This window comes from Andrena cerasifolii, chromosome 6 (genome assembly GCF_050908995.1).
Source record: "Andrena cerasifolii isolate SP2316 chromosome 6, iyAndCera1_principal, whole genome shotgun sequence".
Lineage (NCBI taxonomy): Eukaryota > Metazoa > Arthropoda > Insecta > Hymenoptera > Andrenidae > Andrena > Andrena cerasifolii.
This window is the reverse complement of record NC_135123.1, coordinates 12,482,449-12,509,807: the sequence shown is the minus strand read 5'-3', so window position 1 is coordinate 12,509,807 and position 27,359 is coordinate 12,482,449. Positions and strand designations below refer to the sequence as shown.

Genomic DNA, 27,359 nt, shown 5'->3' with positions numbered 1-27,359 from the left:
CTGATAGCGATAATGGATGCAATTTTACTATTTCCGTCGATAAATCTTTCCCCCCCTCATTCCTGAACCTTCTTTGTCAATAAATGCCAGGTCCTCCATTGTTTCTGGCAGAAGTTTAAGAGTTTTTTACTCGAGGGTGCATCAGGGTACATCGATAAAATTCATTGCGCGATTATAAAAATTTATTTAAGCAATAAAATCCAGTTTTCATTTCTTTCTGCGTTACTCTTGGATTTTTTTGCTTTTTCTTTGGGGGGTGCCAGGATATTCCTCCGCGGTGGATATTGTCTACGACCAACTAACGCGACACAATGCACAGTTCCTCTCCGCCCCATTTGGTCAACGGCCATTCCACCCCCGTCAGGTGGAAGTAAGGAGATCATTCGTTTCTGATACATCCGCGACGTTACCCGCCCACCCCCATCGACGCGGTAATTAATCGTGCGCACACGCGCCCACCGGTCGCACGGAAATTCCGCGCGGCTGGAAGTTGCGCGCACCCGCGCGAAAACCGTGACGCGAGCAAGCGCCGGCCGTAAAGCACGCTGCGAGCGTAAATGGCGTCGAATGGAATCGGCGAGCGCATTGTCTTGTAACGAAAGCGACGGATTTGAATATAAAAGGCTTCGCAGCACGTTCCAACGGCTCGTTGCGGCACGTGCGGATTACTTGTTTTGCATTTCGTAACGGAGATTAGGTATTGCCGGCGAGCAGCAAATAGGGAGGCACTCGATAAGAGGCTATTTTCGATCTACGCCCGAGGATTAAGGATTAAGCTCCAAAATGTCTTGCGATCAACCTCCTCTCCGAGTTTTAACTCTTGCTTCGCTAGGGCCATTAACTTCGGACCGTCAGAAGGGACGTCTAAGTGATTCACGACGGGGGTAAGTACACGCGCCATCTTCAAGAGACGATTAAAGAAAAACCGCGGAAAGAAGCGCCCATCCGAAGAAGCAGGAAACGGGTGGGAATGGTGGAAGGCGAAAGGGGACCGCTGAAAGGTCCCAGATCGTAGCCGGCGAACGCGATCGATGTAAGTACATACGTACGTCGCAAAAAAAGTAAGCGCAATCTATAACGAAGCCCGGCGGATCCGAAAGAGGGATGGCAGCGTTGACGCCAGCGCGATCACAGAGAGACGCGAGATTTCGCGCGTGAGTGTGCTCGAAGAGGAACGATCGGACAGTCTCGTTCGGCTCGTTGAACATAAATCTCGCCTCCCGGCTGGACGATGACCCGTCGCGCTTATTTATCATCGGCCTCTCTGCTACTGGTTTAACTGTTGTTCGGTGCTCCCGCGCGTCCAACATCCACGACCGCGAGGACGGCGACGCGACGACGATGACTCTGCACCGGTCCACTCGCGGCACTATCGACGTCGCCCGCGATCGTCAACACGCCACCGCGGCACACCATGACTACTTATCGCCCCACCATGAATCTTATCGCCGACATACCCAGTGACGGATCAGTATCTAGATGATCCCGAATTCGTCACCGATGGGATCTGCGTCACCCGCCTCTAGCCACTGTTTGCGTCCCCTCGGCGCTCTCCCCCTCTCCCCACTGACGTCGCGATAGGGTGGATTAACTCCGTAACTCGGCCACGCGAGCCTGTTTAGCCCGCCCCGTAATCATCTACGACGCCACTCTGCCAATAAATTGTTTTCGACGATAAGGCGGCTGGACTCTTTCGAAATTCTCGCCGCTCAATCGAGCCGCCCTGGTCGCGGGAGAATTTGAATTTCGCGCGAGTGCTCTTAGGAGGGTGGATTGCAGATTCGTGGAGGGCAAAGGAGAATGTTTGTTGCACCTTTTTTGTCACGCAAGATGACTTGAGGCATTGAGAGCAAAAACTGATTAACCGACATTGAAGAACAATTAATTTTTCCTTTTTTATATGACCAGTACAGCCTATTGGAATACAACATTCCTAGTAACTTAATTTCGCAGAAAATGTGGGTTAGTCCTCCGCTTTTGCTCTCAGGGCCTCAATTGACGCGTGTCGATTATATGTGCGCGATATGCCAAACAGACGAGTCTTTTGTAATACTGAAGAATAAAAATTAAAAAGACCATCGCCTACTTGCCCGTCTCTGATTTGTAGCATGTTTAAAGCCGCGTCTACTTGAACCTCCCGTCGCAGCATTTCCCTCAGAAAGTTACCCAAACGTGTACCCAGAAAATGACGTTCAAGAGAACGAGTCCCGACTGTTAGTCAGAGTGACTTGCATTGTCGAAAATCCGTGCCCGAGCCCCCGAGGGAGGGAAAACTGAAATTCCACTCATTGTTCCACGAGCATCATTTTGAAATGAGTCGGCCGCGGTCGTGCGAAGCCGCGGGGAGGGACAGTCCGTCCATTGTTATCCGTCGCGAATAACAATAGCGATTACCTGGGTTTATGAATCCCTCGTCGATAAGTTACTCTAGGCCCTCGTGTAAAGGCAAACCTCGAACGCCTCCACCGGACCTGGAACCCACGTTTCGCAGAGTCTTCTGACGAAACCCTAAGGACTCTGTTAGGACCAATGGAGGAGATCGGTTCGACTCGTAACTGGCAGTGGTTCGGGGCTGCAACAGCCGCGGGGACAATAACGGAGGCAGAATTATTACGGGTAATTCGCTGAGCATCCACCGAGCATTGGCGATTGGGACGAGCGTGAAATAGCCGCGGTTTTCTCGAGCAGGGCTGGAGGTTTTATCGGTAGGTGGACGGCCTGCTATCGCGCCGTGGTTCTCACTTTCGTGTGCTCATTACGACCGCTCTGATAAAAAGAACAATGCCGTCCAGCGGAACGGAGAACCCGACGTGTCTCGCTCTCCTTCCCTCCGGCTGCGTATCGGATTCTTCGCGAGTTCTAAAATTACTCGGCTCGAATCAAAGTGACCCGAAAGGTCGATCAGCAGTCGCTGGTCGCGCGCCCGCCTTTCCTTTCCTCTCCGATCGCGCCCCGTTCGTTTTATCCTTCCCGTCTGAATTTTCCGTCGCTCGTTTTCCCGAGCGCGCCGCTGCGCCGCTGCGGCTTCCGAGGGTCCGTCGGAAGTGGACCACAAGCGGCTTCGAGTCGTCTCCTCAGATTCTAATTAATTAACGAGATCTGCTGATCGATCGCGCGATCCGTGGATTTTGCAGGTGAAATTTTTGCTGGAAAAAATCGACTGCTCGGATATCTCTGCCGTCGATTCGGTGCTCGACATTTGCATACAGGCGGACGAACACTGTTCGTCATTCTTCCATGACCGTGCTCTAATATAAAGAGACCGATTCGGAGCGGAGCAATGGCCGTTAATGATTAATCGAGGCGCCGAACGAGGCCTCCTTTTTCCTCCCCGTTGCTCTGCTCACTCGCGAGCCGCGCGTCGGCCTATTTTGCAAATTTCACTGCGTCCGTATCGCGCGTCTTTGTCAATCGCGTTCGATCGCGCGATGCGCTTTCAGCTCGGCTCTTACGCCCGAGATACGGGCGCCGAACGATAATCATATTCGACACGCGATTCCCTCAGCAATGGAAATGCTCATAGAATATTACTGTCGCTGGACGGCGGACAGTTTTCCATTTCCCCGCTGTGACGAGTAGCGTTTAATAAATTAATCAGTCGATTCGACTGGTAACGTAATGCGTTTCATTGATCGACTGTGGTAACAGCCGGACAGAAAAATGCCTAGAGGTAGGTAACGACAAAAATATCGTGTCCCACGAGACAATTATTTCACTATTTTATTATTCTTTAATTATTTTGTCACTGGTTTCACGCAACTAGACTCTCGCGAGCAAAGTTTCATGCTACGTTATCAAGAATCTCGTCTCTCGCGACTATTTCTATTATTTAAGGCGCGAATCCACGATGAGATTTTATATGAGACTTTTCTGTCACGAGCCAAAAATCTCGGCGACAAAAAATGGAAATAAAAGAATAGTAATAATGTAGATTAAAGTCTCATTTGAGACACAATATTTTTGTTTCGTCGTGGATTTGCAGCTTTACATTTAGTTGTTGCCGAGATTTTTGTCTCATGTAAAATCCCACCGTAGATTCGCGCCTTAAGGATCACGTTTTTTCCTCCTCTATTTACGCCTCCGCTACAATTCTAGAATAATCATGGCTATGCGTTCGCCTACAAGGCGCTGCTGCTCGACGAGTATGGCGAGTGATATTGATTACCGGTCCCGGCGAAGCTAGATTCTCTGCGTCCGTCAAGGAAATTATTCCAAGGGGCAACCGTCGTCATTTTGAAAGTCATTCGACGACAGTGTTTTGCTGGGCCCTCGGTCGCTTTTCCACGATTTTCAACGAAGATCGATGGAGCTGGTGCGCGTTCGATTTGCGAATCGCGTTCCGCGAACAGGCTTGCCGTTTGCATAAGTTATCGGCGGAACGAGACGGTGTAAATAGGGATTAACGGTCGCGAACAGAAGTCACGTGTGAGACTAGAAAAGCAACAGTATCACCGCCGTTAGTATTAGTTATTATCTGGCGACCTTCTTTCGGCGCGAAGCGTTCTGGCTCCGAGTAACCACGGCTCCGATCGCGGGTGGATCGCGATCCACATGCATGTTAGGGAACTACTTTGGGGTTCCCTTAAATTTTGGATAAGATCCCAATGAACTCGGTATATTAATTTATGAGCCAAATTCGAATTAAAGGCTGCACGCCTGCTAGTGTTTTATAGATGCACCTGTAACTCACCAAACTATCAAACACACCAAAGAAAATACGCAGCACGTGATTGCAGAACGCTAATAATACAGAAAGCGACTTCGAAGGATCGCCGTTCGGCGCAGAATATATTAATTCGAACACCTGTTGTGAAGAAAGCGAGAGCAAATTACTCGAGCGCCAACGAAGCGGATGCAATAAGCGACAGAAAATATTCCATCGGCTACCGAATTTACGAATCCTCTCAAACATACCGAATCACCGTGTTTCGCGGCGCGACCGATGCGGTGTTTTGTCGTCTCTCTCGATCGCAGACAAGGTAAAAAATATTGACAACCTCTGCAATACATACAGTAAGCCAGTGGCACGAGAACCGAAACCTTAAACACCTCTTATAACTAATTCAATGTTTACTACAGGCTTTTGAAGCCGTTTAATTTGATTAATAAAATCTCGCATGACACTGCATTTGATGATCTTGCATTTGTTTATGGCAAGCTGGCAGGGGTGAACGCGAAGAATTGGAGGATTCGTGTATCGAGTCAAACTAAAGATGTATACAAGTAGGGTAAACTGTAGAATGATTGGCACCCTAAACGGAAGTCCCAATTGGAAGGTCCGTATTTTTTTGTAAAGTTTTTATATAGTCTTAATTTTTAGTTATTATCGATGGTTATGGATTTCTCATTAAAATAAAACATCTCGAGTACCTATTAAGTAAAATCTGGGCGGCCCGAAAAATCCGGGCAACTCGAATTTTTTCGGGCGGCTTGAAAAATTTGGATAGTCCGAATTTTTCGGGTCGTCCGGATTTTACGGGTACCGGGCTCGGCTCGAAAACCGAGTCCCGGCTCGGTCCGAATTTCAAGCCACCCGAATATTCGAGCACTCGAACAGCCCTACTATTAAGTCTTTTATTTTAAAAATATTCCATGAAAAGCAAAAATAGGCATAAAAGTACAATAATTGACAAACTCCGTAGGTGTATCAATTATTGGCACTCAAAAATTAAAAATAAATTGTTGACTCTTTAATAATTCAATAATAACTAAAAATAAAAATAAATCAGAGATCAGACAAAAGAAAATAAAATTGAGATCTAGTTGGAGTCATCTGATTCAGGATCCTCGTCTTTCTCTTGTATTGTAGTTATCAATTGTCATTCACATGGTGGACGCTTAAAACTCAGCCCTTTGTCCCACCGCTAAGACGTTTATTGTGGTGTAGCCAGATATAAAATGTGCAGTTCAACTACTGGAATTTGCAGCATTGCAGTGAAAGAAAAATAAGAAATTGTAAAACAGTACTTAACATTTGGCTTTTTAATCAGAAGTGCCAATGATTAGTGCGGTTTACTTGGAATGCTTTGTCCCCAGAATCTGGGACCAAGTTGCTTACATGTGCCTAAGCTAGTTTTCAGAGGATTCACACGAGGAATTACATAGAACTCCGAATCATCCCGAGATTCTGTTACGTGGATGCCAAAAACACTGCCCAAAAACCAATGAATGTCGACACACGGGCGCATACACGCGCGGCCCATAGTGTCGGTAAATTAACGCAGGCGGGAACACATTTAAACAGGTTTCGTAATAGTGCTCGGGCCACAAACTCATCGCGCCGATCTGTTACGACACGCCGACGGACGCAATGTTATGTAAAATGTTAATTGACACACGTGGATCACGACCGAGTGTGATACATTCTCTGCTCCGAGGCACGTGCTTCTCCGAACCGATCTGTCGGGGGCACGAAATCGTGGCAACGTACGCGAAGGGGAGAAGAAGATCGCCCAAAACGATACCGCGATATTACTCTGTACGTACATCGCATGCAGGGGGAAGAAATTTAAATATCGTAAGGAATTAGACCTTCGGTTACAGCAAAAGGAAATTATCTCGCTCACCACCGTGCGCAAATATTTGAGAAGCAAACTGTACCATTCTCCATCCAGGCTTGAAACAAGAATTCGAGGCAAATAACAATGTACTTCCAATTCCCAACGAATCCACGAAAACCCAATGAAGAATCGTGAATTAATCCCCCCGCTGAAGAAGACACCGCATACTTTCAATTGCGCCAAATTCCGCGCGAAGATCTTATCGCCTGAATCAGCAGTGTTTACTCGATCGCGAAATACAAGTATCTTTCGCGGTTCCTCCGCGAAGCTCGTTATTCTCGCGCGAATCTAGCGGTGGAATAAATTCACCTGGCGCGTAGGCGTTGCACGGGCAGGTAGAGGCTGCTCGGTATCGGGAACGACCTTGGTGCTGCTGTGCACATATGGTTTAATGCTTGTTTCGACGTCAGTCGCATATAGGAGTGTCGGTGACCCGCGTCGGTTCTATCGGAGTGGACGTCGAGCGCCGTCTCGTCAGACGTCTTATCGCACCTGGCCGGCGATTACTTCGGCCGCGAGGCAAGGACACGTCAACGACCCTGACGACCAATTAGGAACGAATTTCTATTAACGGGGACGGGTAGTTTCTTCCCGTTATCGCCGTTTACCAACTCGGCGTCGTTTGCCGGAGCTCCCCTCGGTTCGCCGTCAGAATTCCGAATGCAAGCGAACGAGCGTTAATCGCTCCAACATGGCGGTGTCCCAAAGTGGAGAACGCGGTTCTACTTCGGAGGTGGTAGGGCGAGAGAGGCGGTATCGATTTTAATGCTGCGCGAGCTGGATAAGGAGAGCCGCGATACGTTGGCGATGCACATACTGGACAATCGGTAAGGAGGAAAAGTCGCATCGCTGGTAAAAAGTGATTGAAATTTTCCTGCTCATGAAGGAGGATAAAATTGTAGAAAGTGAGCCGGATCTGCGGCGTCATTCCCCTTGAGTCACGAACGTGTTTGTACCCCGCGAACTTTTTCATTTCGGGCAATTGCAAAAGAGAAGAGGACAGGAGGAAGGTGATCCGAAGGTGAAAAATCGATAGGGACGACACAGCCGTGTAGCTACCCACTTGCGACAGAGGCGAACGTATTTTGGATTCAAATGTTCGCCGGAGGAATAAACAGTGGCGTAGATTTTCCGCCCGTTGCATAAATATTTGCGGATATATTTCGCTGTCCCTTTACGCCTTCCTCTATCCCACGGTCCATGACGCATTGTTTCCCTCGTTGTTTGAATTCCTTCGGTCGCTCTCGAGGTATTCTGCGTCTCGCGCCGGCCGCGACGATAATGGCAACGGAGGAGGGAAACGAAGAATAAGAGGGGCAGAAAAAAGGATATCGAGTTATCCGCAATTTCTTTGATGCTCGCCCGCGTGTATCCCTTTTTGTAGACCGCAACCACCGACTTCGGCCGGTCCCCGCGAGAAATCGTTCCAAAGTTCAGCATTTGCGGCCGTCCGTCGATCCGTCGAATTAATTAAAGCTGCAAACTATCACGCCAATTAGCGAAGCAATGCCTCCGGGGAAATTTCCCCCCTTTCCAAGCGTGCGTCTAGGCCCCTTTGTTAGGAGCAACACTCGCGACGAGTCGGAATCGAGTCGACATTTTTTAGCTTCGCCGCAACAAGGCCTGCGTTGTTTTCGACGCAGAAGAGACACAAAGGCGGTGATTTCCCGTTTATTGCACAGAATCTTTTCGCGAGAGAGCTCGAGCGGGAAGGAGTACAGATAAGCGAGGCGAGCGAGGATCTCGGGGAACGGCTACCTTTCGACTGTTTAACAAGAAATTACTACGAACTGTACAGAAGGCCGAGGTGGGAGAGAGATAACTGACAAGTGACTCGTCGCTCGTTTCTGTTAAGCGAAAATGGTAGAAGAATTATTCAGACTAGCGGCATCCGTATTATCGCTTCATTAATATTCAATTAAAATACGATTATAACTTCGTCGCTCGAAGACACCGACTTCAGTTATCGCGGATTAATTTTGACGAGTGCTTCGAGACTCGATTTCCAATTATCGATCGTGACTATCAGCTTATTAATTACGAGAATTTAATTAAAGAAAGACCGGCAGAAACGTGATCCTGCTCTCTCTCTCTGTCTCTCCTTAACTACCCACAGAAAACGTGACCGTTTTAACGACTGCAATTGGCCTTATTAATGTGAGTCGAGCACACTTCGGTCGACACAGGCGGTCGCGAAGCGTTTCTCTGGACGAAGATGCTTCTCGCGGCGGCACGAGACTCGAATCGCGTTTAACAGAAACAATCCATCGGATTAAATCGTTGCGCTCGAAATAATCATGCGTTATCGTTCGTAGAGTTTTTATTTGTAGAATTCCGCGAGTGAGGGGTGGTTTGGAGATTTCCTACTGCGATACCTTTAATAGTAAAGGGAGGAATCTGGATTGGGTCTGCCCGGGCCCAGAGACGAACTCGTAAGAGGAGCTCGAGATAGATCGAAGCAACAATACAACCCAGGTACGTTATGATACCTCATATTTTTTTCCTTCGCTCGGAGCAGGAATTCCAAGAAGGTAGCAGCAAGGTCGATTAAAACGCGCTGCGCGAATACGAAAGAGGGACGCGAAGGGTTGACTTGGCCCGACTGTTCGAGAACGGCGCCAACATAAACTGGTTTACCTCGTAACTCCGGATTCTTCTTATTTAAAGGGGACACTGCGTCGCATTACACGAAGGTACGGGAGCCGCAGGTGGACCCATACAGTCATTATCGAATGCACAGAAGCGCCGAAAAACAAGGGCGAACTTGGCTTTCGTTTTGCGCCGACGCCGCAAAGTGGACTCATTTTAGGATCCAGCGGCGGGCGGCCTCCGTTGCATCACTGACGCATCAAACAAACAGGACACTCAATCCAGTTTCGCGAGCCTGTGGCCCACAAAGACCATGAAATCCCAGGTTGCGGTTACACGAAATACGTCAGATGTTTAGGGCATCCAGACGATTTTTTCCAAAATCCCGTTTCAGCGGCGCAATTTGTACATTTTTTTTTTTTACATTATTGGAGGCGACGCTATCGAAAGCTTGGAGATTAAAATCCCTTCGTACACGCCTCCGATTTCGACGTACGTATAGTTTCTCTAAGCCGGAGGGACGTGCGGAGAAATGATACTCCACATATTCGGTTGCTTTTGTCGGGAGGAATCGTACTGCGCGTTATTGTTTAAGTGCGAATCGATAAGTCGGAAGGAGTGTAAGGAATCCCTCGGCGACCAATTAATTCGTGCTCGTCACCAGCGTGCAAAAAACTCGCTCGACCGTAGGTGCGATCGGCTAACAATATACGTATACGTACACTATTGCCAGCGTAACCGCGCCATGCAATTGCACACGCCTGGCGAGGTAATGCGGCGCGGCTGCATATGTAAACAAACGCGAGAAGCGAGCCGCTTTGAGAAGCAGAAGCCGCGCTGCTCCCCACCGCCACTGACGCAAATCTACCCCCCGTAGCATTCGCGGCGATTTCATGCGCGCCCGCGATTTATTCGCGACACGCTCGCGCCGAGGAGAACCGGTCGAATCGGGATGATGGCAGCGACGCGTTTCTATTATAACGCTAACGCGAACGTTCTTCGGCAAAGACCGGCGCACGGTTGGAGAGATAATTGTGGGGGCCGGTTCAACGCGCTGGAATCGCTGAAAAATTCGTGTTACGTAAGAGATGGATGGATGTTTGTCGCAAACAGTTGCTTGTCGCGAAAATATTCGATTCGCTTCGGATGAGAATTATTCATCGAGCGTTTGGTAGCGGGATCGAAGTGTCTTCAGCCGCGTATTCACCTGCGCATTCGCTACGAATGTGCATTCGGCGCGCACCGATTTTTGCTCGTCCAGTGTTCGGCGCGCATTCGGGTCCGAACGATACCATGAAGTGGACGCCGCAAATTTCACTCAACCCCTAACGCGCGCCGAATGCGCGGCGAACGCGCGCAGAGCTCCGAACGAGCCAAAAATCGGTGCGCGCCGAATGCAAATTCGGGGTGAATGCGCAGGTGAATACGCGGCTTTGGACGTTGAGTTAAGAGAGCTTTCGGTTTCATTTGCTTGGAATTTTAAGAGTTAGATATAGAAGTATGTGTTAGGAACTGTTGAGCCCTAGATCGATACAGCAATTTTATTTGTTTATTTATTTATTACCTTTTACGGGAAGACCCTATTATTTACAAAGTGAGAAAATAACCAAAGAAACATTACCGCAAATGAGGAGTAACCAATCAAACCCCGAGAACGAAATTCAAAGTACAAAGTACCACAATAAAGCAAAGCTGGAAAATACTTTCCCGACTGAACGAAAAACCTTTCACGCAATCATCATGACTTCCCATCAAGAACTCTGAGCAGTTCACACCTAAATACATTGACGTTCCCTGCAATAAAATCTATCCCCTCGTTATAAGTGTTCACCAAAGTACATAGTACCAAAGTACCAAAGTACAAAGTGTTCTGCCAATTGGATTTTTGTGGGATTGTACTGAGAACTGTGTCAAGGTATTATGTAACTCGAAAAGAGGGAAAGCGACGATATTGGAGATATACAGCTGAAGAACTGCAAAAGGTGCAACTACTGCATTCTGCCTCTGATAGCGCGGCGATAACGCTAGTTACATAATATTGTGCTATGTTCGCGAGTTACAGCTGGAAAATCGCGTTTTAAATAGACGAGCGCTTAACCCGACGCGTTTAGACGTTAGTGAGTAAGCAGTGCCGTTTCCCCGGCAGAAGATTACATTTCTAATCCCCGAACGAAACTGTATCACGATTTGTAAGCATCCTCCGTGACAAATGGCTGTACAAAAATATGTTGCTGCGTGCAGTGATTAATTAATCGGCTTGGTTTCTCTGCCAAGCGTAACCCCGTGCAATAAACCACAGGGTTGACAGGGTCTAAAGAGACGGTGTCGGGCGCCGCGGCGCCAGTCCTCCCTCTGCGGTCAGGCTGAAATTGTAGGCCAAGTGAAATGCAGTGGACGGCTGGAAAAAAGGAAGGAAGAGTGACTTCCACTAGCGCTCCTTCAGACCGGAGAAAATAGCTCCAAATTCATTTGATCCATTTCATTCATTAGGAGTCCGGTAAAAACCATCGCATCAGGGTAGAACAAAGGTCGAATTGTAAATTAATTAGGGAAGTTGAGGTTGAAAGTAATCGAGATCAACGTTTGGACCAGCCGCTGAATCGAACGCGGCCCCTGGCGGGCCGCCCCGTGCAAACGAGATGACAAAAAGGGCCATTCAAGAGCAAAGAGGCACCGCAAGAAAGTATGAAAGGAGTCGTCCGACCGAATTGAGAGTGGGAAAGCCTGCATCGGGCCCGAGAAGGTGGCCACGCCATAAATTGTTGAGATCAGTGTAGATTGGCGGTGATTGAGACTACATTACAAAGGCCTTGAGTCGCTTAACACCCAGTCGCCGGATTCATCGACCGTTATTTTCTTCGAGAAATTCTTCGAGCAACAGGACCGGAGGACCGAGGCGCAGCACGAGATAGAGATTCACCGGTCCTTGACGGCTTCTCCGGTCGGGTAATTTACATGCGTGTGCAGTCGCATCTAAATACCCGAATTAAGCCTCGAATCCGACGGATGTATGTATATATATATATATGCTGGGCCGATAAAGTAATAAAGCGGGGATAGTATAAATTTCGTCGAGTCATTGCTGCGCCTTCCTGCGCTTTGCTGCGAGCATAAATTTAAAGGATCGCGGCGAGGAGAGAAAAACAGGGTATGGGCGGGACGACGCCCGATAGATAGAATGTATGCAAGCCACAATGGCGTGAATATAAATCGACGGAACGATTATTATTCGAACGGCTCCGCGTCGGTATTATTAAAACGCTCGTTTGGATTCTCCGCGATAGCGTTGGGCCCGTTACCGTCGATTAACAGTCGAACATTACAGCGACGCGTTCGTAGAACTGCCGACTGCATCGATGAAAGTTCAATTGATTTATTTTCATTTCGTTCACGGGCGAATTAGTGCTACTTTCTTTTTGTAATTTCGCGGGGCAGTTACGAGCGGGGTATCTGCCGCCAGTCACGAGATAATCGATGTTTAAGTGTCTTCCGAGCATCTGGGGGGGCAGGAATGTTTTCCCTGGGTGGATTCGTTACGAGATCGGCGGCTTTCGCCGTGGCTAATGAATTTACTACGATTACGGTGCATATAACGCGAGAGATTTACAGCCCCGGGGAACTAGCTCCACCGAATTTCACCGCTCGTAATGCCGTTATCCGATCGGAGAGGATACCTGTTAGCGATACGCGAGGGAGCCGTAGCCGCCGTTTATTCGGGGATAGTACACTTTGCGGAGAACAGAGTTTATATAACACCGCCGAGAGAGACAGCGAGAGAGGAAGATACGGCGGTATCGCTATCATATCAGAATTAACGAGAAAAAGAGTGCTACAACTAGACCATGAAGTTGGTCAGTGACCAGCGAGTTCGACGAGTAAAAGTGTATCAGCGTCGTAGCTAGCTTCGCATTTATCACGAAATTTAAGAGGCTTTCAAGGACACGATATCTTGCCTCCAATGTGCCTTAGATGCTGCAGGCGATCGTTAAGTTTTCTTATCGCTGAAATTTTGGGGCCAACCGAACCGAGACGGTGTCCTACGCTCGGAGGAACAAACACCGTCCTAATTAACGCGAAAGTGAAGAATTACCGCGACATCATCCACCAAAGGAAACTCGCTAACAATTGCAAATGACGATCGGTGGTCGCCACCGCGGAGGATTCTTCGTCATCGGGCATTTTCTTCTTCAAATTAACAACGCCCATTATTCCTGCGCTAGCGATAGGAAAACGAAGGAAACAGTGAAGGCGACAATTATTACCTATATAACTGTTCGCCTAAATGCCCTAGATGAGCGAAATATCGAAATATAAAATATTTAAAGAGAAAATGCAGCGCGGATTCGAGGAACGATCGAAAAGAAGTAAATTATTCGAGAAGCTTCGAGAGCCGCGGGACGCGTCTGGCTCTCAAACTTTCCGATCCCTTTTGCCATGAAAGCTGCATGCTCGATCGATTAGGCCGTAGGCACCGGTAAGGAGCGGAAAGCGCAATACGAAGACAGAAATATCGCAAGGTATCGGACACGAAATCAACACGACGCGCGTTCCGCCGGGTTAAAAACATCGATCCGCGTCTTTATCGTCATGGCAACACGCGCGCACTTATACGATTATATTCTCGCGTGTACATGTATAGCCAACGTGTGTCCCTCTATACGGCACAGAGCAACGGCATGCGCAGGGCCACACAGGCGCCACGGTTACGTGCGTGCGTGTACGAACCTCTCCTCTATTTGTTATCTTACTCTATCTTCCTTGCTCTATTCTTATCGCAGCACGCCAAGAATGCATTTTCACGGTTTCACTACACGGCACCTTCCGTGTACGTGCGCGCGCGCGCGCGTGCAAATCGGGCTGGCGTTTCTCGTTAAGTTTCGCGTGGCTCGGGAACACTCGATTAATTATCGACGATGAGAACCATCGGGCACGAAAGACTTAGGAATGTTTCCCCTGCGATTCATCTAAAGACACAGACGACGATTGACACGTACGTGTTTTAACGAGAAGGGAAAGGAATCGCTTGATCTCGGGTGTAATTAAAGGGAGTGAGGACGGAGAATGTAGTAAGTAGTATAAGCGCGTTACGCGGGACATTTGCGCGAATGCACGCTTGCTAATTGTAATTCCACGACGGACAGCCTCTCTGGTAAATCTCCGTAATTGGGGATTAAGTGACATAAGCAGCTTTTGGATAGAGATTCTAAACAGATACGATGACTCTAGTTGAAATAGCAAGCGATCTATTTAGATACGACAGTCGGCTGTCTTATTCCAAACGAATTTGAACTGGAGCCGACTTAGCGCGACAAAAGCTGCGCAGTTGATGTGTGAAAGGCCAACGCCTGACAAACTCTAACGCGATAACGGCAGCGCGAAGGGATGTTGTATTATCCGAGAGGATAGAAAATAACCATAGTTGAGCGATAGCGACGGGCGTCTCATCGTCAACAACGACGCCTGTCAAACGAAGGGACGAAGTTCAAATTCATTGATAATCGCGTGCACGTTCGATGCGCCGCGCGCGGCGGTGGCTCATCCTCCGGTCTCGGCTTGAATTTAAACAAGAAGACTCGTTATCGCGTCCCATTAGTTAATTCACAGAGATCGAGCAATACGAGACCGACCGATACTCGATGTGTCAGAAGCCATCATGAATCATGTTTACTAATAGACGCGAAAACGAAATACACACTCCTCTACGCGCGCGAGCGTGTTGGGCGTCCATATTGAAAGCAGCATAACCTCACTAAATCTTATCAAGTGCGCTCCGCTCCTCGGAATAATGCGAGAAAACGTTCGTTCTACCTTACTCCCGCGATTCAACAAGTCACCACGAAACATTGGTCGATATTCATTCAGAATAAACTGTAAAAACATGATTATCCCAGGCGCGCACAGTTTTGTACATAACCTTGATATCTGACATCACCGCGATCGTGCATTCTTTGATGAAATTGCATAAACAAAGAGTACAGACGAACGTTCCAGCTCCGAAATGTATGTATCTTAATGTATGCGTCGCTCTGATAATTATTTCGCCGAGTCAACGGTCAGTTCGAAGGTAGATGCGGAATTTGGTTAGGATCGGTGCACACTTTTGCTGGATATTATGTCTATTATTTATTGACCATGGTGTATTATGGTGTTGAGAGTTTAAAACCCGCGTGATTAATGTCCACAACGTTCGGCCATGTTGTGTTGATACCATGGAAAACGATTAGAGGGACCGAGAACGCAGCAGGGCTATCTCGTCGACTGGCAGACGAACCATTTCGCAAATTTTCTGGCGTACCAATCTATCCACTTACCGGCCGTGGCTTTGGTGCTCTTCCCATGATGCCTCCTGTTCTTCTTCCCCGATAATCGGCCCTTCAGTAACATCGTACACGCACTTTATCACGATTTTTATCACTCGCCTCGCACTGGCTACGCATTATTATTCAGCCGCGCGGCAGCCATTTGCCCTCTACTCGGCTATAAAGCCTGCCTCGTCGTTTCGTTTAGCCTTTGGCTTTCGGCCATTCGACAGCCTTTGACGTCACGTGGATCCCGGTGACGTATCTACATCTCCGTTCTGTTTACTACACCGCTCCGCTCTAGAATCTGAAAAGCGAAACGACCTTCTTAGATCAAGCTCATTGCACGTGATACTGTGACAGCGACGTCTCTGGTATTTACATTTTGACATACAGAACGTGACGTGTCTTTAAATTCCTGTCGCGCGTGGATACATTTTCCTTCGGTAAGAGCAGGGCCCCGCGCTGCGTAGTAAATGATAAGGCACTGGCAAGATTTCGAACAGGCCTGTTTTATCGATGCACGGTTACTCTCGGTGATGTGAACCACGGAACTGTAGTATTTCAAATCTACCGCCAAATCTATAATAAATAATTTCCACTTAATTAAGGAGAAATCGAAGTGTTGTATCAAAACGTGATTCTGGAAACGTTAAATGTTTGTCGCTCGAAGAGGAGGAGATGGAAGGAGACTTGCAATAAGAACTACCGTAACTGCGTGTAGGTACGGCCTTTTACTTCACACAATCAGGTTCTCTTTTGACACACATTATCCCCATCTAAAACTTGAACAAAGAATATCGAAGGCAGCCAATGTATCGTGGAGAAACTGGTTTCTCACGACTCTTTCTTTCGCTCGAATAGAAATTTATTCAGCGATAAATTTCTTGCGCCTCGATCCCGCTTTCCGCCACTCCGCCCGTAAGAGACAATACCAAAGCTCACAAGAAACCATACGTACACTGGTAGCAACCATATATCATATTTATACCATCGCGTAGAAATCTATATATATATATCTATCTATCATAACGTAAGAGTCGAAAAGGACAATCATAACATACATACGTCGGGCATCTATATAATAATAATTATATGGGACACATTTTGCAAAATATCGCAACAATTATGCAAAAATAGACGTTATCCGCCGGCCGTCGTAACCGCAAGAAAATCGACACCGATGGATATTTTTTCCTGACGTTGCGACAGGTGGTGAATTAACCGCAACACTCGGCAATATAGGTCGAAGTTGCGAGTATTTGTTGACGTAAAAATTCTAATGTTTTCCTATCATCCTTTCGAGCCCCCTTTCAACTAATAAATTTTATTTTACCCCGCGATTAGCACTTCTGCGGAGAGCCGTTTGTAAAAATGTTCTGTACCGTATCTCATCGTCTTAAATCGTAGGGTATCGGTTGCAATATCACTGCGACACGTTCTTCTTTTATACCCCGTTTATTTAGCGACGGAACCGTGACCAGAGCCAAAAGTTCCCTCCAGTTTATGGTATCCCCCGTTTATGAGTATCTATGAAGGCTGAGGAACCACCACCAGCTGCCTACTATCTTTCGTTGCGGAAAGGGAAATCTGTTGAAAACTTTGCCCCGGTTACGGTGATACATTTTGAAATTAGTTCCAGCGATGGATATACAAGTACCAACGAAAATTACCTAGCCACGGTATTCATGTACGAGCGTAGAGGAATCCAAATGTTTCTCTCTTCTTCTGTCTCTCTTTAACTCTCTCTCTCTCTCGCTCTCTCTCTCTCACACTCTCACTTAAACACTACACATTTTGACAAATAATTAAGTCATCACAGAAGCATCAATATTATCATATTCAATTAGACTACATATTTCGTGAATGTTCTTGTTTTCAGTTAGCGCAGTAATATTACAATGATCGAGTACAAAATGGTTTTTAAAGTTTCCAAGCCTAGTATAAAGCACTATTATATATATATATTTATATATTATTAAGTGTGCTTACATGTCGGCACATACCATACACATATGTTTCTTTTTTATTACATATGGTATGTGTATATACACACATATGGTCGCAATTACCACTTAGGATCTAATTGTAGCGGTAGTATTCTATTAATTACTCTATGAATGAAAGCAAAACATTTAACGAAATGATAACACGAATAGCCAAAGGAACGACCGTTAAAAAAACCCGTAACTCTAATCAAAGGCAAAGAAACTTTCGACCCCGACGATCGTTACGATCCTTCTCCCCGTTTTAGAACCGATTCAGACTAAATGATTCTACAACTGCGTAATTGAGTAAACAACAACACCATAGCCATTATGAAAGAAAATGAAATATACTGAAACAAGCATGGTATAAAAAAAAATAAATCATAAAACATTAGTTACTCCAACATACACAATCAATCACAAACACAGAAGTTATCTGTTCTTAATGCCATCTCCTAGTAGACCCACAATCGTGTAAGTGGTAGGCACGTTAGAACTGAAACTAATATATATTACACGTCGTATCCTAAACTGATTTTAATACGTGTATATATTCGTGTACATTTTAAAAAACAAATAAGTGTGTAGTTAGATGAAGGCAGTGATTTTGCACAAGTATAAAGTGGGAGGGGAAAAAAAAAAGAATATGAAATGTAGTTAATTCTATCGTTACAAACGTTCCGCGAATTACTTTGAATACCATCTATCTAATCGAATGTGTTTTAGTCTCCCAGCCACTGTAATAAAATAAAATCGTTAAAATTGCAAATCTCTCCGGCAACTACAATCGCTTGCGAGGTCTTTAAATTTTTTATTTTCCATCCAGCGAACGAAAATGGCACAAAGCGTAACGGAGTCCCGTCAAGCACAGCGAGTGCGACCTCTTAGTTTATTCCAAAGTTTAAACACGCAACTCCGATGGCCTATTCAGCGACTGACTCTGCAAGCCTGTAGTCAAATCCCGCTCTCCCCCTTTCCTCGATTTTAGTTACGATGGAACGGTATTTGAAACGAGGATCGCGATCGAGAAACGACCTGTACGTTTACCCAGAGCTGGCGGTCTCCTTTTCGGCGGGCAGGCCGGATTGCTCGGACAGAGCTGCCTTGTTCTGTCTCACCATCTCTGCGCGCCTCTCCTTTAGAACAGTAACAAAATTGACGCATTAAATCGTAACCTCACGGAGCTGATCTACTCTAAATTCTAAAGACGAAATTCCAGTGTTCCATGCTAACTAATATTAAGCTAACATGTATCTATGAAATGATCGTAGCTGATAAATGCGGGGCCATGCTGAAAAGTAAACGATAAATGGGGATCATGTATATATAACTGTACATAATGTAAATGAGGTCCTATGGAACGAATTCCTTGCAACATAATGCGGCGAAGCACGGCAACATTCATCGAATATGTCTAAGGGCGTTCGGTATCATATTAAAAACGAAGGGATTCCTACGGAGAAATTAAACAGCCAAGGGACAGACATATAATAAGCCATTTTCACGATGGTGGGGGATTGAAGGCGATAATAATATATCGAATCAACAGAAAGAGGGCGAAATTACATGCTGGCGAATAGCCTGCACACGACGTTGAATCTCTCGCTGTCGGTTCTGCTCCGCAGTAGAAACCCTCTTGTCAAATTCGAACTTTTTCACCAGAAGTTCTCTCGTGGCGCACTCATCCGCCATCTGACGCACTTTCGCTATCTTCACAGTGTTCTAAACGACCATTTCAAATTCCCTTATTGGGTAAAATCGTTTGATAGCGTGTAAAGAAAGGATTTCCACTAAAACCAAGTTTGGAACCAACTTTATATTCCGTTGCAAACGCGCTCTCTATACTTTACCAAACCAGGTGTGTGTGTGTGTGTCTGTGTGTCTATATGCGTGTACCTGTGTATACATTTGTGTGTTACTTCTACAAAGCGAGAAATCCTTCCTGATACTGCCCAAAACAATCCAATGGAAAACCCATAAACCAATACAGAATCTAGATGACGTAGAATGATTCGTGCAACTTACGTGGTTGCGCAGCTTCTCCTTTTGTTCGCGTTCGATGTTCTCGCGGCGTTCGCGAGCCTGGTCCAGCTTGCCTTGAATTTGAGATTCAAGCTGCTGCACGCGTTCAGTTATTCCTTGGCGGACACGAGCTACCTGCTCCTCCTAAACATTAAACGACGTTCAATTAGCAGCTGGACCATTTCAGGCTTCTACAGAGATAATAGCCTAGCAACGATACTAACGTGTTCCTTCAGACGATCCAGCATCCTCTTGATATTCTCATCGCGCTGAGCAGCAGCGGTCTTCAGCTTCTCTTCGACGGCGCAACGGACCTCCTCGGTCTGCTGTTCCAGGCTCAACCGAGTCTTCTCTACGCTCTCTAACTGTAATCAGAATTCCCCGGCAAGGTATATGTTTAAGTAATATTCATTTAACAGAGACAGAGTTATGGGTGAGGATATCAACTAACGTGCTCCTTCAGCTTGTTCTTCAGATCGTTGATGTGCTGCTCCCGCTTCTCCTCCGTGTTGTTCATCTTCGTGTCCAGAGACTCGCGAGTGGCAGCGATAAAGGCAGCGCTAAGTTCATCTTTCTTGCGAGCGGCTTCTTCGATTTTGCTAAGCTTAGCGGCAAGTGCGGCGAGCTTATGGGCTTCCAAGGAGAGTCGTCTCTCCTCTGCGGCTCTAAGCTTGTCTTCAATAGCGACTTGTTGAGTCGGGCTGGTCTGTGGCGGCGACGGCGCTCTCTTCGGCACTGTTGGCTCCGCCAGGATCACCTCGTAGCACAGGCCACCCTTGGATTTCTCCTGGCATCGTATTTCCGTCGCTACGAAACCATTGCCAAGTGAAATCGATCAATGAATTATGCACTTTTTTTCATCCCATTCCGCGTGGGAGAAGCTTCGTCAATCCTTAACGGGGGAATGAAAGACTGTTCCCTCCCAATTACGGAGTTAATTTACAATGTCTCCACTGAACGGCGATAAATGCCTCGTTCCTTCTCAATTAAGTAATCACCGCCAGTCGTAATGTAACCGAAATCTGCATACGCAGCGCAGCGATGGGATCTCTAATGCAATTAAGGGTGCAATTAAAAAGATCCAGTTGATAAGAGGCAATCGAGTTTCGTGGAAAGGCTTCATGATCCATCCATCTCCTTTGGCTGCAAGTACGCGAGCCGGTTACGGAAGTATGACTCAGAGACGCGAGAAGGAAGGATCGATCAGCCCACGGGACGATTGTCTCTAGGCGCCGCGACGTCTAGCGTCGGCACACGCACCTTTCAGCGGCCACCCCACGCTGGAGCGTTCTTCGACATTCGCCGCTTTCGATTTATAATTCACCCGGCGACATATTGGCGACCGTTCCTATCGAGTTCATTGACCCCCTGCATCGCGCACGCCACAACGTGCAAATAACGAAAGTATATAAAATAACGCACCTGCACAGGCGCGCGTGCATAGAAATTCCATAGATCTCGCATATACTTTCTAACCGATCCTTTTATCAGGCAAGCTGATAATCTCGTTACGGTACGGTCAACTTTAAAGTCGTCCCGAGCGAGAGGCTCGCCGTCTAATCGAGCTTAACTCGAGGGTGATTAAGCGTTCGATCGCGGCCGCGGTACATGAAAGCGAGACGCCGGCGAGACTCGTTAATTAAAAAACGGCGTGTACTACTCACTGATGAACTTCACCTTCTTCGGCTGCTTGGTCCGCGGCTTCCCTTTGCCGCTGGGCTTCTTGAAGGGTGCATTGCCCCTTCTATCTCCTGCTTTGGTAATTGGGAATCAATGAGAGTCGCCGTATTACCCGGGGACCTACCGGCTACTAGGGATCGCGGTTTAATTATCGGGAAATCGATGCAACCGTCTATTCGGTACCGGCCAACGGGGGTGGCCATCTTGGGCCGCACCCCGATCGTTTCCTGGAGGCTTTCCATGGATCACGTGCGTGACGGCTGCTCCTGCGATCTTTCCGAGCAGCCGCGAAAGTCCAAGGTGATCCATGAATTAAAGAACAGAGGGAAATTGATTCCCTCTCGTACGATGAATAATTTAATCTCAGTACCGGCGTTTGAGGGATGACTCGATGCGAAATTCGTTTTAGAAAGGACGCCGGGGCTCGCTGTTGACCGCGTGCAATGAATTTCCATCGCACATCCTACGAGGGCCGCCAGGGCACACAGGTGCAACGTGTGTACCGATTGGCGGACGGTGGGGAAATTGATCGAACTGCAGGTGTCTAGGATAATACGATACCAGCGTGATATCGACCACCGTCGACTGCGGTAAAAATACGCCGGCCATCAGGCTCGAAAACTGTATACACGCGAAGGACGATCTTTAGGGGAGGCTGATATAACAAGCTCCTTACACGCAAGGGGACGAAATTTATCTAAAACTGACTCTGTACCTTGATCCACGAACAAGTGCCTTACAATACGTTCTCCAAGTGAACGGTCGTGCAAATAATAAACAGAACGAATAAGCGAGGGTGAATTTGTAAAAAGTAGAGCGATCTTAATCAAAGCTGAAACGCGACGACAGGGAAAACGATGCCGTATAAAATCGGATTAAAAGCAATCCGGCCGCGAGTTTGGTGGAGAATCACCTCTCGATACACCGCGGCACCGGCTCCTCCCCCTTGCGACCACCCTTAAGGCACCCGGAAGCAGGTTCGCCAATGAAATCGGAAACTCGAAGACGGTTGCATCTTTCTCCCCCCTCGCGATAGACCAGAAGAAAATACATGAGATTGGTAGACTCACCTACGATGCCCAAGGGTGCTTTGCAGCTGTGACAGAAGCACTGCAGCACTGAGTCGCGCACGAGACCGATCAGCATATTTCTAGCGTTTCCGTAGCTCGTTCCCTGTACGGCTAAGCACCGCGTCTGAACGAAATGGAAAGCTGAGCGCGGCGGGAAGGAAAGGAGGAAAGGAAGAGGCGCAGAAATGTCGGCGTACAGGGCACGTCCGACGAGCAAAGAGTAGGGCCGGAAGTGGCTCGACTACTACTCGTATAACTGGGGCGGTGGCTGGAGGGCGACTGATCCGCACAGTGCGCCACGACGCTCGGCGTCGCTCAATATCCACCCACCGGCGCCTCTTGCGCCCCTAGCCGCGGCAGACCGGCACCCCCCGCAGCAGCGAGCGGCCTACCCGACGAAAAGCCACCCCTCCACCTCCGGCAAGCTTAACGGTGGCTATATCGTGGACCCGGCTGCCGGTCGCTAGGCACGTGTGGCAGCCTACGTGGAGGCGTAAAATGCCATCTGTCCAACCCCGTCCACCCTCGGGCCTCTCTTACACTTTTCCCTCTGCCTCGCAGCCACCAGCTGCTGCTAATCAATGGGCGACTTCCACTCGCGAAATTTTCTTCTCGAGTTTCTCCATGTCGTTTCGTAAATTTCTACGCGGTGCAGACAGAGGCGCAGGTGGGGCAGAAGGTTGCTTGCTGAGGATTCCTTGCTACTGCGTGCAGATCAGTTGAGGGGTACTTGGGCTTTAACGGTCGGTGAAGTATTCTCATGTAGAGACGTACAATACCATCTACCCGAACTCAATTAGGGTCTCTTGCGTTCCGACTCAGGCTCGCAGCCAAGTTGCTGATCAATGGGCTTCTTTGCGAAATTTCGCAGTTCGCCAGGCACGTTTACTTGGCTCTACGTTTATAGATTTGCGTCACTGGGAACGGAACTGTAATAGAGGACCGTTTACCGTGGCGATATAGTATATCCTATAAGCAAGCCAGCGTTTACTTTTGCGCCGTGGTACTTGAGGTCTCTCATGCGGAGTTGCGAAGCCGCATTCTGTTTAAAACGCTATAGCTCCGGGAAGACACTTGCCTCTTTCAACCTTGATAGTTTTCACGTCTTAGCGTAAAGTCTTTATGTCTTGCGACTTAACAGTATCGTGCATAGACAAGTGGAAGTCTAATCTTGCGTCGGGGAACCAAGCACCCTCGGGATCGATGGTAATTACCCCTCAGGATATTGATTCCGAAGTTCGCGAAGATTTTACGTAACCGCGCCCTATTTCCCCAAGAGGTTCCACTATAAATCTGGCCCTGCAGCTGGATCTCGCCCTTGCTGGGTTGCGCCACTACGGGCGCAATGCTTGAACCGACGACTTTGCAGTATACAGATGCCGAAGGGAACCCGGAATGCTGAGCAATCTTCCTTGGATTGTTCCAATATCCGTGTTAAGCACGTCTACTTGAATTTACTTGAAGCTGCGGTGAGCCTTCGTACCAGATAACAGGGACCACTGGCCTCTCGTCTTCGGCAAAGACCACGTAAAATTCTCCGCCTCGCTGTCGCCTACGGTTCTCAATAAGCAATCAGAGATAAGTAGCAGAAATCTCTGAAGCGGATAGAAGCACGTCCTTTAATTCTTTCGCCAACTGAATCACCCTCCCAAGGGTTGGGTCCGCAAATAATTCAGCCATCGTCCCTCTCCGATTTCCAACGAGTGATTCACCAATATTTTTTTCTTCCTCGGGCTGGGTCCACCGTCTATATTTGGAGTAGATTGCTCTTGCAGAATGCCACGACTCCAATTTCCTGAACCGACGCATCCCTTATCCAGGAGCTCCAACCGCCATAAGCCCGGCTGGCCATTTTCCTTATTCTACCCTGATTCCGCTGTCCCTTTTAACAAGTCGCGACGAGCAGACTCGATTATGGTAAACGTCGGGAGGGAATCGTCGAAAGGAATCGAAACAATAAAATATAGGTCGCGAACGGCGGCGCCGCTTCGTTCCGTAAACTTTTCCATTCGGCTCGTAGATACCTATGTGGCGATCGAACAATAGGTATCGGATACCCACGACGCATTACGGATCGATATTGTGGAATATTTTCAGAACCAGAAACCACGGGAACGGGGCGACGTTAATGATGCAGCCGCCCCCCCTTTTTCTACTGGTCACGAACCGCGGTAAATTGCGCAGAAATCGGGAAGCCATGATGTTCGACGGAGGCGCCCCGGATCCGCACGAAACTGTCTGCATTGTTTGGCAAAGGCTCCAGCTAACTTCTCGTTATGTGTCGTTTAAATGTGACTCCCTAACGTTCCGTTCCGTCGTTGTACAGTATTCTATCGCACGGCTAACAAGATCCATTCCCCCTCGGATACATCGGACACGTAAATCTTGATATTTCGTACACGGACTAGATCCCATAATCCGATTTACATTCTTCCCCGAAGAAAAAAAGAAGGAGACGCATTCGGTAAAAAGAGGATTAGTGGGATCTTGATCTCGCAAGAGGTTTAACGAGCCCCGCTCGCTCATTACATCTAATTGGATCTGAAGAAGCTTTAGCGAAAAAGAGCGCGAAAAAAGGCGGAGGTGAAAGAGGTAGAGCCGTCCGACCGAGGAAAAATGCATCGTTTTAAAAACACGATTTATCGCGGGTCCCTTTAAGGTAGAAAGAAATTCGAGCGGAGAGAGTTTCTCCCCGAGGACCCCGAGAAACGCTTATGGATGTCTCGGCCGATGTATCTTGCACGCTGTCCGGCGACGACAATCGGATTAACCTACGCACTTCAATGTCACCGTGTATGCTCTTTTAAGTCGACCGAGAGTCAACGAGCGAACCGTGGGTCTTTCACGTGCGCGCGAGAGAGCCTCGAGTCGCGTTCCCTTGCGCGCGAGAGAACTCGTGCTGCAAGAAAAGGGACGAAAAAAGAGGGACGCTAGTTTTTTGTCGCGTGCGCTGATCGACGCCGCTTCGAATTCTGAGGCAGCATTATTTATCGATACGCGGAACGCTATAGCGAAGTCGGTTTTATGTACCGTCCGCACGGAGCCAGATAATGGGAAATCGATACGATCGCGAGTAATTATTCGCATTGCGAAATTGGCAACGGCCGCGAAATTACTCGTAACGAAGCCATGCTTAAGTAATCGTTCCGTCGGGTTCAGTTTTCTTTTTTCGCCTGTAAACTTCGTCGCACGTTAACGAGATCATTTGGAGGAATATTCAAATTCGATGCAAATTAAAACGTGGGATATTTAAAAGTGGTGGAGTCTATAAGGTCTTTTATAAGATTCCTTGGAAAAATGGTGATTGAAGAAGGTCCTCTGTGATAATCGTTCTACGTAATAGTAGCTAAAGATCTTCTTCGGTGAAAAAGGCCTTAATAGATCAGTGAAGTTCGTGATCATAAAAATTGCCGAATTAAAGAAGAATTAAATGGATCGGAGCAAAAGACGTATAAATTGTCGAGAATAATCGTAACAATATTGCGTGGATGATTTATTATTGAAGATGCAATTTATTGAATGCGTCAGGTTTGAGAACCACTGAAAGTCGTTCGAGCACTGCAGTCGAGTCAAGCTGCAGTTGCCACGGCGAAGTGCAGACTGCACTTCACCGAGGACGCCAATGGAGGGCTCTGACCTCTTCTCGGCAACTATCTACTTTCTGCTGCCTTTGGGTGTGCTCCTACTGCCACCTAAATTGCCTTACTAATTAAGGATCCTTTGTCAGACTCACTCCGTATCGAAGCATGCCTAAATCGTGTTACACTTAATTTGGCAAACGGCTCCTTTGTTTCCTGCGATGTTTCGGTACATTACTCGACTGGCGATGTGGGAATCATATTACAAAGAACAGCTCGATAGGCGACTCAATCGATTCGAGGATACCATGTATTGGTATTGCAAACCGCGTAAACAAATTAGCACAGATCAAGAACTTTATATACATGTGTAGTATTGCACAGGGAAGATTAGATAAACTTTTCAAAGTTCGGTGTATATTTGTAAAGTTTGTTACACTTTTTTTTACTTGAATAAATATTTCCGCTCGTAGATTGTAAAAAAATATGTAATCACTTACGTTCACTGTTGACGGGCGATTCTGTAGCAGTAGCCATTGCGGGGTCACTATAAGGAAATGCCATGAATTTATAGGAAATTTTCCAATCCGATATTATCTTAATTTTCACCTCTCACCCTTCATATTTCTTTCTTGGAAATACATAAGAGTACTTCTCTAATAAGCAATCTCGTGTCGTAACACTTCGACGCGAGGTACACATTTCGAACAAAGAAACTACACAAAGAAGCTAGGCACTATTTTCCTACTACGCCTTTCTCAAGCGTCGTAACATTAACGGGGAAAGATTTCGGAGGAAAGCATTGGATAATAATCTGTCCTCTTATCTTATCTAGAGACAATAAAATACATTGTTGGCAAATCCCGAGTGTCTATGTGCTATTGTGCGCCTGCTTCCTTATGTAAACGGAGCTACTACGGACATTGGAAGGAGAATCCTGCTGGAACACGTTCAAAATCTCCCCTCACGGTACATTGACGCGGTGTCAAGGGAATAACGTCTAATGCACCTTGACACGTCGGTGAACGACCCGGTTGAGACGCAATTCCTGTGCCGCTCTTAACAGTTAACAACAAATATACGGAAGGACTCGTTCAAACGGATCCGTGGAAAGCCAAAGCGGTACGATTACTTGTACGCATGATCGCGCACAAGGAAACGTACCGCAGTCACGCTTGTAAATCGAACGCGGAGTATGTCGACTGGTCTTGCTAAATAAAAACAACAAGGCGCTCTTTGTTTCGTATCGCGCGTCGATCGAGCGTATCAATAGAACACACGCACGCGAGGTGACCGGTACGGCGTCTCTTTGTTCGAATTGGTCGCGTCCCTTTGTCGCGATGCAATCTCTTGTCACCCATTCCCAGCAAATTGCTCGACATACCTGGCTTCACCTCAGGTCGGAACAAAGAAACGGTATATCCCACTTGGCCGCAAAGATCCTGGAGCAGGAACAGCCCACGTACAACTCGTCAATAATGCACAAGGAGATCTGAACGGTCGCCGGACTAGCTAGCTGCTTTTATTGCGACATGCGAGTATCCCTGTGTATTCCAGCGATTCACACCAGTTA

At 47.4% G+C, this 27,359-nt stretch overlaps 2 protein-coding genes across 5 annotated transcripts in view; both read right to left on the bottom strand.

Moving 5' to 3' along the window:
* Positions 1-15,993, bottom strand: part of Nfat (nuclear factor of activated T cells 3) — a 41,447-nt gene extending 25,454 nt beyond the window's left edge. Inside the window, exons 1-2 of the mRNA XM_076814203.1 lie at positions 15,831-15,993; positions 15,461-15,755 (exon numbers count right to left, since the gene is read on the bottom strand). Coding sequence (XP_076670318.1) covers positions 15,461-15,533 — 73 coding nt within the window. The 5' untranslated portion in view covers positions 15,534-15,755; positions 15,831-15,993. The remainder of the gene's footprint in view (positions 1-15,460; positions 15,756-15,830) is intronic.
* Positions 15,994-17,269: 1,276 nt separating this feature from the next.
* Positions 17,270-27,318, bottom strand: Stai (stathmin). 4 transcript variants are annotated; one of them, XM_076814221.1, is made up of 7 exons: positions 27,171-27,318; positions 26,287-26,333; positions 19,910-20,265; positions 19,683-19,823; positions 19,462-19,602; positions 19,003-19,158; positions 17,270-18,572 (listed from the first exon to the last, which is right to left on the bottom strand). In XM_076814221.1, exons 2-7 carry the CDS (start codon positions 26,321-26,323, stop codon positions 18,480-18,482), a joined length of 924 nt encoding a protein of 307 aa, XP_076670336.1. In that variant the 5' UTR covers positions 26,324-26,333; positions 27,171-27,318; the 3' UTR covers positions 17,270-18,479. The 4 variants fall into 4 exon arrangements, with proteins under 4 accessions (XP_076670336.1, XP_076670334.1, XP_076670335.1 ...); XM_076814219.1 differs by lacking the exons at positions 26,287-26,333; positions 27,171-27,318 and adding exons at positions 21,123-21,212; positions 22,209-22,561; XM_076814220.1 differs by lacking the exons at positions 26,287-26,333; positions 27,171-27,318 and adding exons at positions 21,123-21,209; positions 22,209-22,561.
* Between the last annotated feature and the right edge of the window lie 41 nt (positions 27,319-27,359).

Coding starts and splice junctions, on each gene's coding strand:
- Stai (XM_076814219.1), bottom strand. CDS start 22,284: ATGCTGATCGGTCTCGTGCGCGACTCAGTGCTGCAGTGCTTCTGTCAC. Junction 19,824..19,909: donor AGAACAAGCTGAAGGAGCAC/GTTAGTTGATAT, acceptor TTCTGATTACAG/TTAGAGAGCGTAGAGAAGAC. Junction 18,573..19,002: donor TGCAGGCTATTCGCCAGCAT/GTAATTTCGCCC, acceptor ACTGTTCTAAAG/GAGAGGCGCGCAGAGATGGT.